Source organism: Platalea leucorodia (genome assembly GCF_965183815.1).
Source record: "Platalea leucorodia genome assembly, chromosome: 4".
Classification (NCBI taxonomy): Eukaryota; Metazoa; Chordata; class Aves; order Pelecaniformes; family Threskiornithidae; genus Platalea; species Platalea leucorodia.
In genome coordinates, this window is record NC_138826.1 from 68,209,519 (window position 1) to 68,227,196 (window position 17,678).

Genomic DNA, 17,678 nt, shown 5'->3' on the forward strand with positions numbered 1-17,678 from the left:
AACCTGACCCCTTTGGTTCATCACAAGACATAGGAAATCTTCCTCCAAGAATCTTCCTCCATGGGTGGAGCCTCTTTTTACTATCCAGAAAATGTGATTTTGGTCTGCTAATGCAAAGATACCAAACGCTGTCTTTGATGTGCCGCTTCAAAGACTTTTGCTCTGCACACAAGTCTCAGCAATTCAATACTGTAAGGAAAAATATAAATCCAAGAAAACACGGTGGTAGCTAAAAAGGTCTGAAGCAATCTGGCAAATCCTAGAAAACCCACTGCAAGGTCCTTTGCTCCATATGACCAAGATTTTCATCAGAAACAGAGAAGTTAAGAGCCACATGAGCAAACTTCAGACACTGCTTAAGGGTCATCTGCAGACAGCCAACCTGAGATGCTGTAAAGCAGAGCTCCACTAAATGTATTACTATAGAGCACTAGCATAAAGGGCTTTAAAATACCTTTTAGGAGTAAATTGACCACCATCAAGCTGCAAGAAGTTAGGAAGTTCTTTCCACTGGCTTTGATTCGAACCTCCTCCCACACCAGTATGCTTCAAATGGTACTTCAGACTTTCACAGATCTCCTGATGATACTCCAGCCTTCATACCCTTCTCCTTCTCATTCCACCACCTCTCGCATCTTTCAGTGTGACCCTAGCTATTCAAAATATCAGTATCATAAGGGTTGATAGATACACATATGTATTTATTTATACGTATTATAAAACACACTCTTTTTAGTGGCAAACACAGGAAGAAAAATAATGGAAAAGGTCCACTGGCTCCCAGCTTTATTACTACACTTAGCTTTCAGGAAAAAAAAATAATTCCATGGGGTACGTAACTGAACCAAAGAGACCTTTACTTTTTATAGTTCTCCTCTGCCATGGGAAGTTGACTGCAGGTCAACAGGACTACAGCTATATTAAGTTTCAAATTTCTCAAGAGAAACGACTAGGGCTATCAACAGGGTTTTACTTCTATGGTGGAATGGCTTCTATTGCTTGTGTTTTACACTGACCATGTAGGGGAGAAAAACCCTGAATAAAGTACTTTGACTTGAGAAACCACATTACCTTTAACAACCATTCTGAGCTACTGATAAAGAGCCTTCTTTTGTCACCCTATTGTGTATTATTTTAATGAATTAGACTTAAAAAAAATCACCATTTCTGAAAAGGGTGAACTATGCTGAAAGTCAAAATTCTTCTGTATACAAACATTTCTTCAAGCTCGTAAGCACACAGGTTTCCTGTACTGTTTTGACACAATGCCTTTCTTAGCCTGAGGTCAGCTTCATACGTGGCCATTGGAAGTCTCCTGCCTGCAGACTGAGACAAAATGAAAATGGTGGAGAAAAATATTACTCATCAAATAAGAGCTCTTTTTTTAGAAAGATGTGATGTGTGAGGGAAAAATGATGGTGGTTTTGAGTCATTTGAAATTTGCACAGACAAACTTGAAAGCTGTAGAAAATGTTTTAGCCTTTCATCATGGTTGTTTCTTAGGAGCTTTGCCTGTTTAATACTGACTGCTGTATGGAAAATGTGTCTAAACCTTACATCGTGGCATGACTCATAAAATTCAAAGGAAAATCTAGCAGAATGCCAGCAGAAATGCTCACGTATAACTGGTGTAGCTGGTTACCTAATGAGTACTACAGCCAGCAGCCAGCTCCTGAGAAACTGAGCTGTCTTACTTCACACAATTACTTTAGCTTGTGCAAGCTACTGAAATGGTGTTTCTGCTGGGAACATCACGACTGTACGCATGAACATTTCTCATACTAGGGAAGCCTCTTCCTCTCTTTCTGAAGAGAGCAGACTAAGCTGCCCTGGAGCCAGCGGGAACATAGGAGGTGGCAGGAACAGGGACAAAACTGAAGGACAAAAGAGAGCAGGACGTCCACGGCCGATGGAAAATGGTCATGATGCTGAGGCAGCAGCATGACTCACTCTGGCCTCAACCCTCTTCAAGAGAGAGGAAAGCAGAGTTTCTGACAGGCGTGATGCTCCTGATCCCTCCTCACACGTTCCTTCCGCTCCCATCCCCCGCTGCCGCAGCAACCTGCCCTTCTGGATTCATCCAGGACGTGGCCCCGTTTGATGATGACTGCATAAGCCCTTCTCAAACTGGGGTAGTGGCAAAGGGCGCAGCAAGCTTCTCAGGAAATCACTTGTTTTAACGCTCACAGTTGAGGGCCCAGTGTGTAACACCAAGCTGATTGTCATGAGCATCAGCTCTTTGGTTGTTCAATGACTGGTATTCTTCCATTTCAGTAGTCTCTTTGCCTTTCCTTTTATCACCTTTTTCAATACAAGCCTCTCCTTTCCACTGAGAAATTTATTGACATATGGACACCAGATGATGGTTGCCGTTGAACTTTAGACGTATTTGACAGCAAACTCTAAAGTGAAGTGAAATTTAGCAACCACATTTACCTGGGTTGGATGACCATGTTCAGATGGCGTAAATCAGATTTCCCCCATAGCCCAGAACAGAATTTTTGAAGTTTCAGTCTCCTTTTTCTGACTGGCCCCGTAAGCACAGACAGGGCTGTTCCTATAAATACAGGGTTAAGCGATGTGAATAGTGCCATAATAAGCAGTTGTACTTGATGGCAGCTGTGCAACCTAGGCCTTTTAAAGTTCTTCACCTATTCAAAGTACCCCAATTTTCCCGCGCCTCGGATTTCTCATATTATTCCTTGTGTGGAGAAATGTGATGCAAGTAAATTGTATTATCAGAAGGAAAAACAAGATAATCTGAGAAAAAGCATTGTTCAAAAGTTACCTCTTAATTCACTGTTCCCTGAATTTTAGTGTAATTCATTAAACAAAGTAAAAACTTGAATAAATTGTGCCTTTTACATTTCTCCCCTATTGACATTACACTTCTGCGAAGCATTTATTTCTAGATGAAGTCGAATATAGTTTCTGACAAGATCTAAGGTGTAGGGAGGAACCTTTTTTCAAGTGTGACAGATTAAGGGGAACTAGAGCCAGTAAACTTAAGTTCGTGACACTTTATATTTTTGGTGAGATTATTTGACCGCAGGCGTTAAGACACTACCTCCGAGATGACAACTGAGTAGCCTGCCTTAAAAGAACACGCTCCTTTATAAAGCAAAGCGCTCTTGGGGGCAGTATCTTCCTTCGGCCCTTCCCTTAGCGCCCGTTTCCATAAACTTCGCCAACAGTTTAATTCCCAGCCAGCAATAGGCTCTCCCTGGCATTTTTGTTTTTGGAGTAACATCTAAACCGGTTATTACACTGAAGAGGAGGGAAGACAGAAAAGCAGCCCGACCCAACAACTTCGCACGGCGGCAGGCACCCAGTGTGCAGAAATCACTCCCGCCAGCGGCTTATCCCCTTCCAGGCCCGGCGGGGATAAACCGTTGAGGGGGATAAGCCGCTGCTGAACAAGAGCAGCAAAGCAACCTCAATAACGGAGGCGAACAGCAGCAACCGACAGCGGCGGGCGCTGAGGGGAGCGTGCCACTCCTCCCGGCGCACGCGCGGGGAGAGCCAAATCATCGATCGCGGCCGGGCACGGCCGCAGCGCAGGCCGCGCCGTGGCACGCCGAGGCACCGATCGGGCGCGCGGCCGGCGGCGCGCTGGGGGAACGCCCCGGGCCCCGAGGGGGCGGGGCCGAGCAGGGCGGGGCCGGGCGGGCTGAGGCGGGGCCGCGCCAACCAAAACAACGACACGCCCCGGCAGCCCTTGCGCCCGCTCCCCGCCGCCGCCACCATCACCGCCGCCGCCACCCGGCGGGGCCCGCTCGGGGCGTGAGGCGGGCGCGGCGACCCGCCCGGAGACCCGCCGCCATGAAGCTTCGCGTGCGGCTGCAGAAGCGAACGGCGCCGCTGGAGGTGCAGGGGGCGGAGCCAACGCTGGGGGAGCTGCGCGCGCAGCTGCGGCGGGCCCTGCTGCCCGCCTGGGGCTACAGGTAGCGTGCGGAGCGAACCATCGCGGGGGGGGTGTGGGGGGGACACACGACGCGACAAGGCGGGGGACGGCTGCGCGCACGCGGGGCTCGGGCCGGCGGGGCCGTACCACGCGGTGCGGGGGGAGGGGCGGGGCGGCCCGGTCCATTCCCGCCCCCCCCCCCGCACGCGGCGGCGGCGGCGCTGCTGCCCCCTGCGGGGCGGGCGGGGGAAGGGGCGGCGGGAGCCGCCGGCCCCGGGGCCAGGGCCCGCGGTGTGAGGGCGCGGTGGCCGCTGGGCCCGTGTGCGGCGTCCCGCGGCGGGGCACCGCGGGGTGAAAAGGTTCCCGGCCTGGAGGTTGTACCCGAGGTCGCCGAAGTTCGTGCAAGGGTCGTTAACGCCCGCTGCTGAGCTCCTTCCCTCAGCCCCTGCGGCGGCGCCGGGGGCAGGGCGGCGGGCCGCGGCGGCCGTTCGCGGGTTTGGGTTCCCGGCTGTTCCTACAGAACAGGAAAGTAAAACTGGCTTTGGGAAATGCTCAGCTGTGAAATAAGGATTGCGGCTGCCTTGAATTTCCGTGTGGCCTGTGCGTTACGAAGATGGCTGTAGGGTATCAGTTTTAGAGTTCTGCAGGCTTCTTGGAGAATTTCTGGGTTTAAGTTTCATAAACGTTTTATCTACGAAGAACTTGTGGCAGCCTTTATAGGAGAGTAAAGCCTGCAAAATCCATTTAAGAAACGCCTACGGAAGGGGCTCATTTTCTGATGGTGGCTAAAGGGTTTGCATTCACAAAGCTTTAATTAGGTACGATGTACTAATGTTTCACTGCTGATAGGCACGTTTGCTAGCACTGCACTGTGCTGCATAGCAGTGTGGGCAGGAGAAATCTGAAGTTACTGCTTGTCGTGCCACAGTGGGTGTGGTTTTGTTTTTTTTTTTTTTTTTGTAAGTGCTTGTCCTGAAGCATCTTTTCTTATTACACTCATTTGCAGCTAGCATGCTGCAGGGCACATGCTGACCTTTTGAAATGAATGTTTTGCTTAATCAGAGAGTAAGATGGTTGAGTCTGCAAAAGTATCTTCTTTTTAAATAATGTCAGCCATTAATTTATTTAAAGCTTGTTTTGCTAGGTGTGACGTCTTCTAATTTGGAGGGCACTTGTTTGCATTCCTTCATAACTGTTTTATGAACAATTACTGTAAATAAAGTTATACCTACCAAGCAGCTACGGCTACTTAAAATGTACTTGGAGAGAAACATGGGGGAAGTAATTTTATACCATATCTTTTTCCTCACTCTTCCTTTAATATATAGCTAATTAATGGGCTAAAACCCATGGCATAGTACTGTTGTAGTATGCGCTATGCATTTCTAACTATACCTCTGTGTGCTGTTACCCAGGTGCAGCCAGCCATGTTGCCTTTTTTTTTTTCTATTTTGCAGTTCTGATACCGAGTTTGCAATAACATTGAACAGGAAAGATGCTCTCACAGAAGATCAGAAGACCTTAGCTTCATATGGGATTGTTTCTGGTGATTTGATATGCTTATTACTAGAAGAAGCAGATGGACAGCCCAGCCTACCTCCTCCTCCTTCTACTCCTCCCTCGCTTGAGAATGGTCACGAGCCGTCCGCCTTGATCCCCAACAGAAGTGAGGCCAACAGTCCAAAAGAAGAAGGGCAGAATGAACAATCTGACAACCAGAAAGCTCAGGTGGAAGTTCAAAAGAGTGACGAAAGGGTAAGTACATGAGAATTGCCCTGTATAACACAAGGCAAAAAAGAAGGTATCTTGTTGTGTCAGTTGCCATACTATATAGTAGAGAATCTCTTGAGAATATTTGGCTCCTTACACTTGCCTGATACGTATGCAGTTATTTGGATGGAAACTTGTCTCTATTCATTGTATATTATCTGTGACACAGAAGCTAGTTCAGAGACGCTGAGATGTTTCAAGTCTGACATTTTTACAGGATTTCATGTTTTTGCTGGAACATGCACTTTCCCTAAGGAAGTTAGGAGTATGTTTCTTACCTGCCTCGGTGCTGTCTTCTCAAGGAAACTGATTCTAGGTACTGAACAAATGCAACAGGCACTGCCGGTTGGAAACACCACTCACAAGATGAGTGCATGATTCCTTTCTCATGGGTTATAACAGCTCCCTGTGATTCAGAAGGCCTGCCATAGAGTGAGACCTGTCTGTCTTGTGCGTGGAGGTTGTGTTGCTGAGATAGCTCCTGCCTCATGCTTCGTAGGTGTACATCTGTATGACCCCATATGCTTCATGCAGCTAATAAGCAAATTTTTTCATATTACTCAGTGGTTTGTTTCCCATGTGACAGTACACACAATAGTTAAGCAGATAACAGCTCCCACCAACTGCTGGGTCCTGTGGTGAATGGTCTCCCTAGAGGAGACTCTGCAGGTAGAGCCTAGTGCCATGATCTGTCTCGTTATATGATCCTGTCTGTTCTAGGCAGGAGCTTGAGAAGCTGGGAGGAAATTGTCTTCCAACATTCTTTCAAAGCAAGTAGTTTTTTTTTTGTTTTGGAATGAATTTCAAATACAAAATGTCCCTTAATACAGTCTTTACATGAGGTCTTTTAAAAATATTGTTTTTCTGTATGAAAATTAAGATTTAGGATAAAAAGAATTGTCAGTAATGGAAGAAAATGTAGTTGGACCATTGTCCCACTGATTCTTGTCAGCAGCAATAATCCTTACATGGTGCTGTGGGCATGCAAGCTCCTTATGCCTGTCAGGCAGACCATAGTAAGCTGTGCAGAAGTATCTGTTTCATATTTATTTAATACTTGAAGGCAAGATGAAAGATTCTCGCATCTTCCTCCAAAATTGTGGTGAAAGATGGCAGGAAAATTTCTAAGCAACTAAGCGTCAATGTAGAAGAGCTCTAGAAGTCTGAAAATCTATGTTTAACTGGGGCTATGTCCATTGCTGTTAATGAAAGAAGGGAAGTTCCATGGGTGGATGGCTGTGCCAGCCTCATACAAATGTAAGGGTGTCTTGTGCTATTGGGCATAGATGTGGGGAAGCAGTAGCTACAGCTCCTTTAGACCTTTTTTTTTTTTTTCCTTTCCTGACCCTTCCCTTAGGTAAATCTGCTTATAGTTTTCATTCACTGCCTTTTTTTTTTTTAATGTGTCTGTAGGTAGTTTTATCAGTTAATGTAAAAATAGGGTGTGATTTTGGTAGAAGAAGGGAAGCCACAATAAAATCACGGTGCTCCTCAAGTGTCAGGAGATATACTCCATTGATGATTATTTTTTTCCAGCTATTTAGGTCTATTGTGTTTCTAAGCAGTCCAAGTTACCATTTTGCTTACTTCTCATGCATGTTGGCTATATTTAAATAAATGGTGGTAGTACAGTGAGTAAATTATTCCTGTGTATGTTGCGAAAATTCTAATGAAAGTTTAATATATTATCACTTTATCTTCAAGTAGTATATACAATCAAATGACAGACCCTTTTATAAAGGGCTTGCATTATAAATATCAAAAAATACAGAGGCTATGTGTATAATCTCAGTGTCCAGCTGGGATGCTAGAAAATGGAGATGTAATGAATCTGTAAAACTTGCTTGAGAAATCAGCAGAGCAGACTTGGTGCCTGTGAGGACTGGAATAAGCAGACGAATAGTATTGATGTTTATAGAGGTGTAATTTTCTGAATGAAGGTATGTTTTGCTTTCCTTTGAAGGCAGGATCCAGCCTAGAATTTCCTTCTGGATTAGTCTCAGAAGATGTTGATGTGGAAGAAGGTACAGGTTCCTATCCCTCTGAACCCATGCTGTGCAGTGAAGCTGCTGATGGTGAAATACCACATTCCTTAGAGATGCTCTACCTTTCTGCTGAGTGTACCAGTGCCACTGATGCCTTGATCGTTCTAGTACATCTTCTCATGATGGAGACAGGCTACGTACCTCAGGTAGGTGCACAACCCATCAGGAAATTTCTTGGTCAGTATGAGGAAGCTGTGGAGTATCATGGGAATGTGTCAAAATCCACTTCTGGCTTTGTGTATGTCAGTCAGCAGCATGGGCTGCTGAAGTACCAGCTTCTGTAATTTGCCTGACCAGTAAGCCTTAAAGCTAAAGACTAGAGCAGCTTTTAGGTGTGAGAGAAGAGGCCTGTCTCTGTGTGTTTTTCAGTCCTCAGCCTTACTGGGACCCAGCTGATAACCTCCTGTTCCTGCCTTACACTGTTGAGCTTGTGTAGATGTGCTTAGATGGTGGTGCTTCTTTGAAGCACTGCCTTAAGCATCAGTGCCATCTCAATGGTATCCTGTTCAAATGGTGGTTAACAAGGCCTAGGTCTGACAAAATGCCTCCAATTCTATATTAGCTTCAACTGAGTTCAGTTAGGCTTTGGTTCCACTAACCTACAGAGATAGCTAACTCACAGTCAAGCACCTATGGCAGTACCTCTGTACAATGTGTGAATTCACCTTTTCCCTTTAGATTTCCAGATTTGCATTGTATGTTTACTAACATGTGGCTAAATATGCAAAAAAAATATTTGCTCGCAGGGAAGGTGTTAAAATTCTCATGTTTTTTCTTGTGGTGAAGTTAACTAAGCGCATGTAAGGGGTCAGTTTAGGTGTCCAGTTGACCAATACCAGTTTAATAAATCTAAGTTTATTGCATTCCTATAGCCTGAAATACTATCTGAAAAAGATATTTGCCACTGGGGAAAAAAGGGTCTATGTCAATCAGTAGTCTTGGAAGAGAGATGATGATTGCTGTGTAGATTTAAGAGACAGGAGAGCATCTGCTTGTACTTGTGATTATGTTGTGTGTCCCTCTGGGATTCCATCTGAGCCTTTTCATACTGAAATTGAAAGGAAAAACCGTTAGTCCACTGAGATTTTTGAATGGATTTCACGCTGTGATTCTTCAAGCCCTATCAGACCTCATAAGTTCACAGAAAAGGTGCAATAACATGTTTTTTATGCAGTAAATTAACGTCCATACAGGACTTGTCAGAATGCTGGAATAAATGACAGAATGAAGTCCATGTCTCAAAGAAATAGATGTGAGTCTGCTCACTGAACAACCTTCCCTATCAGAAACTGGGACAGGACAAAAAATTACTAAACTTCTCCTTAGATTTGCTGTTAGTCTTGGGGAAAATAGTATATAATCATGCAATTATAGAATGTGTCATAATGCACATTGGGTCTAAACTAAGATGTGAATTGCAAGCAGCATTCTGGCAGTTCCTAACTTCTAATTCTCTTTTTTCACCCCTTAGTCTTGGTACATTGCTAAAGTATGGCAGTGTTATCTCTGTGTATTTTTAGGGGACGGAAGCCAAGGCAGTGTCTATGCCAGAGAAATGGAGAGGGAATGGTGTTTATAAGCTACAGTACACACACCCGCTTTGCGAAGAAGGTTCTGCTGGTTTGACTTGCGTGCCTTTGGGAGATCTTGTTGCTATTAATGGTAAGTTAGTCAAGTTTTTCTCCTGAATGCACATTGCTAAATATCACCAGTGTTCAGTAAGAGAAAACTTACATGTGCTTTTGTGCACTCTGTTTAGAACTGCACCTTGATTATCCAGGTTGCTGAGGTGCAAGAGATGCTGCTTCCTGATGCTGAATATTCTTGGTATTTCCTGTCTTGGTGTAAACTGTTTCTCTCCCTCTAATCATAACAGATCAATCTTTAGGGGATTCAGCTGGCCTTTTCATTGCAATGTTGTAGAAATCTGCTTCTTGTCTCATTTCATAAGAACTTTGGTATACATTGCCAAACATTACAAGAGGTAGATTTGCTCCAGCTACAGTATTTTGTCTTGTCTCATGTTCTTTGCAAGACTTATAAACAACTTCCAGACTATATATTCTTTAGCTTTAATATATAATCTTCCCTGTAGCACACTAACAGTTTAACTGTGGTCTCAAAAATTGTATTTAGTTTAAGCTATTCAGTCCAGAATATTTAAAGAAGTCTAATTTTTTGAAGCAACTTCCATATCACTTGGTGGTTTGTTTTTTTTTTTGTTTGTCATTTTGGTTTTGTTTTTTTCTTTCTTTTTCATATTTTATTTAGCATTTGAGCAATTCGAAGAACCAATATTAAGTTGGGACTTGGTTCTAATTTCAAGATATCTTTGATTAAAATTTTTATGTTTATTTGTAAAACTTGTAACTGATTATGCCAGTTTGTATAACCACATATGTTTTCTCAGAACGTATACGCATTTCAATCAAATGTTTTAACCAAGTCAGGTTAAGGTTAGATTTAGGACAGCGTTATAACTATCATGCATATAGTGTTTATCTAGTAAGCTTGTTGAGTCTTTCTCTAGTTAATATTTCTTATATATGGCTTGCTGGTTATAATGGCTTGCTGTGTACCTCTTTTAGCTGTGTTACTTCTCTTTCCACATGATAGAATTGTTGAAGGCAATGCTTAGTTTCTGTCACCAAGTTCTTTGTTTATTCCCTATTTTAAGTTCCATTTTGTTTTTCTGAAATTTTCCTTGAGGGAATCTGGTAAGGGAGGAGAGTAGAACACCTCTGAAGAGTAAGGCAGTAATGAAGTTATCTTTGTCATCTCACAGTGTGTTTTAAACTTTGAAATGTCTTTTTTTTTCCCCTTACATTTGCAGCAACATTAAAAATCAACAAAGAGATTAAAGGTGTTAAAAGAATACAGCTATTGCCAGCATCCTTCATTTGCTTTCAGGAGCCAGGTATGATTGAGCTATGATGTTCATAGTCACATAGTGAGTAAGTACTTGTATATTTCAGTAGAGGACCAAATAGGTAAAGAATAGCAAAAAAGAGTAAAAACGTGGTTATCACTTAGTTGAGTCATAGCTTTGTGGTAAAAGGAATTCAGAGTGCAGCCATTTACTCACATTTTGCTGTTGAAACAGTTCGAATTTATTGGATTAACTGTGTAAGGAAAGAACCTTGCAAAGCCCAAGCCATCCTCTGGCCCATATGCCTGCTATTTATGAGGTCCTAAGCATATGTGTGAATCTCTGGGGCAGCAATCCTGGATTATACCCCGCTTCTGCCTGGCAGTTCAGGACTTCAGAGGCTGATGGTACCTACACTCTTGTTGTGGCACCATAATTGTTATATTATTTTTGTCAGAAAACATGTGCTGACTACATAGCTCTCTCCAGAATGCCAAAATTAGAGGGAAAACTAAGGGAGGGGAGGAGAGAAGGGCAGATAGATGTGGATCCTTGTAAGCACAGACCTGACTAGCCTTTTGTTCTCTGAAGTATGTGTGAAATGCTTTGTTGGCAGTTGAGGCTGACTCAGTGTCCTACGCCATGTCCTGGGTAGCCCCAGTGGCTGATGTACAAATCTAATCGAAAGACTTTAGAAGAATAACTGAGCACTGAAATATGTCTGATATAATGATAAAGTCTTCTGGCTCCTGTTTCTTGAGAGAACAGCATGGAAAAAACATTCCTGTCAGAAAAATGAATATTCCAAGTATTTACAACATAGGCTCATGTTAAACGCGAGCTTTGAAATCTGACAAAGGAAGCTCTGACAGCTTGAGAGTCAGTTTGTTTCTGAAGAACTCAAGTATTTCTCTTAATAGTGCTTTTTAAGGTCAAAGGAAAGCCTAGCCTGACCATGGAACTGGTGTGTAGTTTGTCAATTAGTTACTTATTGCACGATTGTTACACTCTAGCTGCAGAGCTGATTCCATCAAGATTACAAGCAGGTTACGGTTCTGCTTATAAGAAAACCATAATTCTTCTGCTCTTGCATATTTTTTGCATTACAACCTCCTGAAGTTAAGCTTTTTACCTCTCTTCTTTGACAGAAAAGGTTGCAGGTGTTTACAAAGACCTTCAGAAATTATCCCGTCTCTTTAAAGACCAGCTGGTTTACTCTCTTCTGGCTGCTGCCCGACAAGGTGAGAGAAAATATTTATAATTAGAGATGGTACTTGATTTTTGAGGATGGAAGGAAGGGGGTCTATCTAAAGCCTCGAAGGAAAAGTGTTAGAAACAGCTGTTCAGTGATGGGTATATAAAGAGTAAGCATAAAGAAATTTACACATTCTAAAGAAATGACATTGATCTTTGTATCTCAGAAAATGTTAATGTAATGATAATTTGGTTTTAATTTTTGATTGCTCTAGTCTCACTTAAGAGACTGAAGTGGAGTGGCTGTTTTCCGCACTTAGTGATGCGAAAATCATACCACAATGATTTTGTGGCAGTAGTTCTGTAGTTTTGATCCATTTCTTTGTCAAAGTAGAAAAATTTATATAGCATCATATTTGGAAGTCTAACCTCAGGAATGATCTTCTCAGTAACCAGTCATTGAGGGCTTGGAAAGGACGGTAGGAAGTAACCCAAGCTGGTGTTTGTGGAGCAGTAGGAAGCCAGGCTTTTTCTGCATAGGTATTGCCATAAAAGGTCTCAGCTTTGTATTTTGAAGACTGTTCAATGGAATTCCCTCTAGACTTCAGTACGGGAAGGTTTTATGTGAAGTATGTTCTCTGTATTAAATGTTCTTTTCTGTCAGCTCATGAAATTGCACAGGTCTTTTTTTCTTTACCTATTCCTTTGTTCTGTAGCCTAGAAACATAGTTAGGTGTGTGGAATGTTTCTTAGGCTTACAGCGGCCAATAGTGGTCAGTATAAAGTGCCATTTGCCTATTTTGTACGCTCCGTAAATGTACTTAGAGTTGCAAGAGATCTGCTTTATAAGAAGTCACGTCACAATACTTTCCGAGAAAAGTGGTGTAACTCAGGCATCAAAGGGAAATGATTTAAGGGAAAGATTATAATGCTCTTTCTTTCTTTTGGGGCTTCAGAGATAGAGTAAACTCTGCACCACTTAGGTAATGCTTCTGTTTTCTTTGTAGCTCTGAACTTGCCAGATGTGTTTGGGTTAGTGGTCCTTCCTCTTGAGCTCAAGCTTCGAATTTTCAGACTTCTGGATGTCCGTTCACTCATCTCTCTTTCTGCTGTTTGCCGTGATCTTTATGCAGCTTCAAATGACCAGCTTCTATGGAGGTTTATGTATCTGCGAGATTTCCGAGGTAATGTTGAGACACATGTTTTTGTAATTACATTCTCATGTGAACAGAGGGATTAGGGCCTGACAGGTTTTGATAAGAGGCTCCTCAGGCAGCCACTTCTGGTTTTTAAACACTGTGAGTAAAAGCGGTCATTTGTGATGCTAACCAGTACAGTTGGTCAGGTGTAATTCAGGTGGATGCGCGGTTTTCTGCCATGAAAACTAATGACAATCTGCTGAGCCGTTACTGATGGACCACGTAGTTCTTCCCATTGTGCGGTGCAGATTTCCCTTGTTTTCATCTGTTTTTCTGGCTACATTGATGTATCGGCTATTGCAGATATTAGGAAGTGGAGGGAAGAGATATTCCTGCTATAATTTCACACAAGATATTGAAGAAATAAAGTGATCAAGGGAAGTGCTGTCAGAAGTCAAAGGTGGGGATAGTGTTTCTGGGATTTCTCTACTTATTTAGTAACATTTGGAGATTATACTTTATGTAGAATGGGTATGCAAGTAGATTACCTATTGAGTGGTCCTGGAGCTTTGTATTTTTTAAGATGCATTATCTTTATGAAAAATGTATTGACCAAAAGTGTTTTTTTATCTCATGGTTCTTCTGCAAGTTCTGACAAAGCTGTGGGCATCTGTGGCATGAATGCTACTTAAAAATAAAATAGATTGCTCTTCTTAATTTTTTGCTTTTCTTTGTAGATCCTATTGCAAGGCCTCGTGACACAGACTGGAAAGAAGTAGGTGGCTTTTTTACATAATCTCTCCGAGATTAGTCTCCATGGGCTGATTTAAGGATAAAACATAGACTTTGGGAGCCAGTAACTTTGAGTTAAATTTGAGTTTAAAAGTGTGGTGTTCTGTGTACACATGTTGAATTTGGTCAGGGTAGGAGAAAACAGCATCAACAAGTTACATGATGCATGCCCAGATCATGGGTTAGGGGTCTTCCAGAGATGCAGTGTTTGGTCTTTGGCAGGCAGGGCAGTTGCTGTTCTGGGTTTTGAGACTGATGAGGAGTGCTTTTCTAGGAAGTGCTGCAAAACTGAATGCAATTGCTGAAGCTGGAAGACAAAGCATTTATAGAGCTTTAAAATGCCTTTGTTTCTGTCTGCAGCTATACAAGAAAAAGTTGAAACAGAAGAAGGAGGCCCTGAGATGGAGGCACATGATGTTTCTTCCCCCTACACCTCATCCAATCCCCTTTCATCCCAACCCATTCTATCCTAATCCTTTTCCTCCCAACCCGTTTCCATCAAACCCAATCTATCCCCCAATGATCATTGGTGGAGAATATGATGAGAGACCAACACTTCCATATGTTGGAGACCCAATTAACTCACTCATTCCTGGCCCAGGAGAAGCACCAGGCCAGTTTCCTCCATTCAGACCACATTTTGACCCAATTGGTTCCTTGCCTGGAGCAAACCCTACACTTCCAGGACGAGCTGGTCCCAATGACAGGTTTCCACCTAGACCCAGCCGGGGCCGCCCCATGGACATTCGCCGTGCATTCATTTGATTGCTGCTTTTTCCTTCAGTGAGTTTTCTAGACCCTGAGCTTGCTTTCTAACTGCAGGAGATTGCAAATCCTAGGCACTAACATCTGCCTTCTCTTCAGATTGTGGCAAGAACATGTGTGCATGGTAATGTTTCAACCACAAAGGCTGGGTTTGTTTTATGCTCCGGTAGTGCTGCACCAGCTGGCACTAAGGTCTGTTTCACGAAGAGCTACAACTTAGAACAGTTTGTTCTGCTTCCCCCCTCCCTCCCCGCCTTGCCCTTAATCATCTGTGAAGTGCTACTTAGAGACCAGAAGGATACCGGCCAAATATTTGCTGCATCAGATAAAGAGCACTTTAAATACAAACCCTATACTTGTCTGTCTTATTTGAAGAGTTTTATTAAATTGCCAGGAAAAATGATGTTGTTTGAAATCTACCTGGCTAATAATCTTTATTAACAAAAAAATCTACCATGTTCCACTGTTACGGTAGATGTGAGTTTGTAGAAATTGTCAAAGATGACATTTCCTTTTTCCTTTAATGTTTTATTAGGTAAAAAGCATTTTTGTATTATTACTTAATACACAAAGAATACAGGGAAGGGATTTTCTTTACAATGGAAGTATTAGAACACAAATCAATTAGTTTTACAAACAACTGAGTAAAGTCATGCTACAGTGCAACTCAGAAGTCTGAACAGAAGCAGAGCAATTTTACAAAGAACCAGCAGCAAAACTTTTGTCGTTCTCCTTGACTTTACAAATAAGGAGCTGTAGTACATGGCTGCGTTTACTGTGTGTGAACTAAAACTGGTGCAAAAATAAATCTTTCCTCCTGCCTAACTTAAGGAATTAGATGGGCTGACCTGGTTGCAGTGGAAATGGGATCACAGCAGAAGCAGAATGAATACTCGCTTTACTGCAGTAAATTTCATTTAATTCCATTACTTAAGTACCAAAATACATCTTGCCAAGAGGAAATGTGTTGTAGCATGTTATGAGCACCTTTCAAGTGTTGTTTTATTAACTACTGAGCAACTAACAAGACCACTGTTAAAGTCTCCTGATGAGATCTGCAAGCTGATGCTGGAGCTCCATTAAAGGAAGACTGGAATGACTAAACTTTGCTAGAACTTTTCATTTCTTACATATTTTTTTAAAATGGATTGATCTCAGTGTTTCTGTAAATGTAAATGGTACTGATGACTGTTGTGACAGCTGATATTTTCTAAAATCTTTTTGAAATTCCAACAGTGGAAATGGAATGACATTTCCTATTAAATACAAGCTATTTAATCAGTAATACTTATGTGCTTTTTCAGGTGATATTTCAGTGATTCATCTTGTTTTGTATAAAATCAGTTGACTTCAGTAGGGTCAGGAAGTTTTTCCATTAACTCCAGTGGAAGTAAAATATAATACTTTATTTTGCTGTCAAAAGTTGTATTTCTTCTTTTTTCCCTTTTCTCCTTCACAGCAATGGCATACCAGTGCAAATCCTGCCATGATTAAACACCTAAGAGTGTGTATGTATAGAGTCAGGGGACAGTGGTTTCCCTTCAATACCAAGATTAGCCGTAATTTTTAACATTTGCCTGCAGTGGTTGAATTGCCTTGTTCCAACAGAGTTTTCACTTAGGTGTATAGTCAGGCCTCTTAGAGCTTAGTAATTCTTTGTATTCCACTGACTATAAAAAGGAAAAGGGAGATCTACACTGTGTTGGTCTTGCACCATTTTGTCCTTGGTGTGGACAAATGTCCACCTTTTTCCTGAGTGCTTCAGAAATGCATACATAATATTCAGATAAGGTTATACAGCTTTAACTGATAAAATAATTTGTAACTTATTCTTTTCACTTTTTTCAAGCTATTTCTGGGACCAATGATCTCTGTGTGTGTGAGATACGTTAGTTTTGTGGCGCCAGTGGTACTCACATTACCAGTGCCTTGATGACAGTCATGTTGCTTGCTCTACTAGCATGCCCCGTGCTGCTCTGGAGTTGGGCCCTCTCTGCCATGAAGACAACGTCATCATACTCCCACCAGGCTGATGCCACAGGTTCTGTTTATCCTGGATTTTGTCACTTAAATGTTTGTTTTGGAAGAAATGAACTCAGCCTTTTTACAGATACACCACTAAGTGACCTGAAGATACTCCTTCCCTTTCTTCATTGTTCCTCCACGTTGTAGTAAAGGTATTGTGAACCAAAGATAAAGGAACCTGACTTCTCCTGAACTGTCAAGTTCCCTATAGAGGAGTTCCCTTTATTCATAAAACAGGATATGACACATAAAGTGAGTATCTCAGGACCAACAGTATAAAGTTAGAAGAGAAAACGGAGGAGATATTTGAAAACTAGCTGCTTATTTTCTTTATGCGCCACCTCCGAAGCGAGGTATGAGTGTCATTGCTGTTTGCAAACCCTATAGAAGAGAAATCGTAAAAGACGAAATGCCTGAAGATGGGCATTTCCTGCCTGTACTGTTCATCTGTATCCAGCACCGTTAGGGTTGCTACTAACGGTCACTTGGAAATAGGGAACTATTGTCCTTGGCTTTTCTATTTATTGTTTTATCTTATTCATGAAACTTAAGCCAACCAGATGAAGTAACTGGGCCATATGCAGGCTGTAAGATCTTGCGTACCTGCCTGTGATTAGTGAAAGAGAAGAAAATACTGCTGCAGTTATTGGAGCAGGACTGCTATTCTTCTAAACCTTAGCTTTACACAAGACTTGTAGTTGCATGGGAACATAAGTGACATTCCTCTTGAAATACCACACCTAGATATTACAAGAAAGTCAAGATGTTTCTCAGTCTGTATCTAAACAGCAAAATGTAAATTAATTTTCCAGGTGGTGGATCTGAGTGGGTGTCTTAGTTGTGTCGCAGCTCCTTCTTGGGCTGGATCCAAACACACAAATCTATTCATGTTTCCTGGCTTCCATGTGAAGAAAATTAAAGCATGCAGGACAAAAGGGAAGCTCTGACCAGGTGCTCAGTTTTCACAGCTGTGTGAGAAAGATCCCAAGGCGTGCTGTGGGGCATGTCTGCCCTGTGATTTAAATGTAGCTTCTATTCACCAGCTTCTCTGTTGCCTTCTTACTGCCCCTAACTCCAGCTGTTATATTTAGGTACCTAAATATACCTCTTGGGTATACCTTAGTTCCCCATTCATAAAATGGAGAATATACCCCTTGTATTCCCTCTCTCTCTTG

At 42.3% G+C, this 17,678-nt stretch overlaps 1 protein-coding gene across 2 annotated transcripts; it reads left to right on the top strand.

The window, feature by feature from the left end:
* The first annotated feature begins 3,713 nt into the window (after positions 1 to 3,713).
* On the top strand, positions 3,714 to 15,860 carry FBXO7 (F-box protein 7). Of its 2 annotated transcripts, XM_082309846.1 has the most exons (9): positions 3,714 to 3,944; positions 5,362 to 5,659; positions 7,638 to 7,865; positions 9,240 to 9,381; positions 10,553 to 10,636; positions 11,737 to 11,829; positions 12,790 to 12,966; positions 13,659 to 13,696; positions 14,074 to 15,860. In XM_082309846.1, the coding sequence occupies exons 1-9, from the start codon at positions 3,823 to 3,825 to the stop codon at positions 14,476 to 14,478; spliced, it is 1,587 nt and encodes a 528-aa protein (XP_082165972.1). In that variant the 5' UTR covers positions 3,714 to 3,822; the 3' UTR covers positions 14,479 to 15,860. The 2 variants fall into 2 exon arrangements, with proteins under 2 accessions (XP_082165972.1, XP_082165973.1); XM_082309847.1 differs by lacking the exon at positions 10,553 to 10,636.
* Positions 15,861 to 17,678: the final 1,818 nt, after the last annotated feature.

Bases quoted from the DNA above. Each gene is read 5' to 3' on its own strand.
- FBXO7 (XM_082309846.1), top strand. From the start codon at position 3,823: ATGAAGCTTCGCGTGCGGCTGCAGAAGCGAACGGCGCCGCTGGAGGTG. The intron at 5,660-7,637 runs GTAAGTACATGA...TTTCCTTTGAAG, and splicing joins TTCAAAAGAGTGACGAAAGG to GCAGGATCCAGCCTAGAATT. The intron at 9,382-10,552 runs GTAAGTTAGTCA...TTACATTTGCAG, and splicing joins AGATCTTGTTGCTATTAATG to CAACATTAAAAATCAACAAA.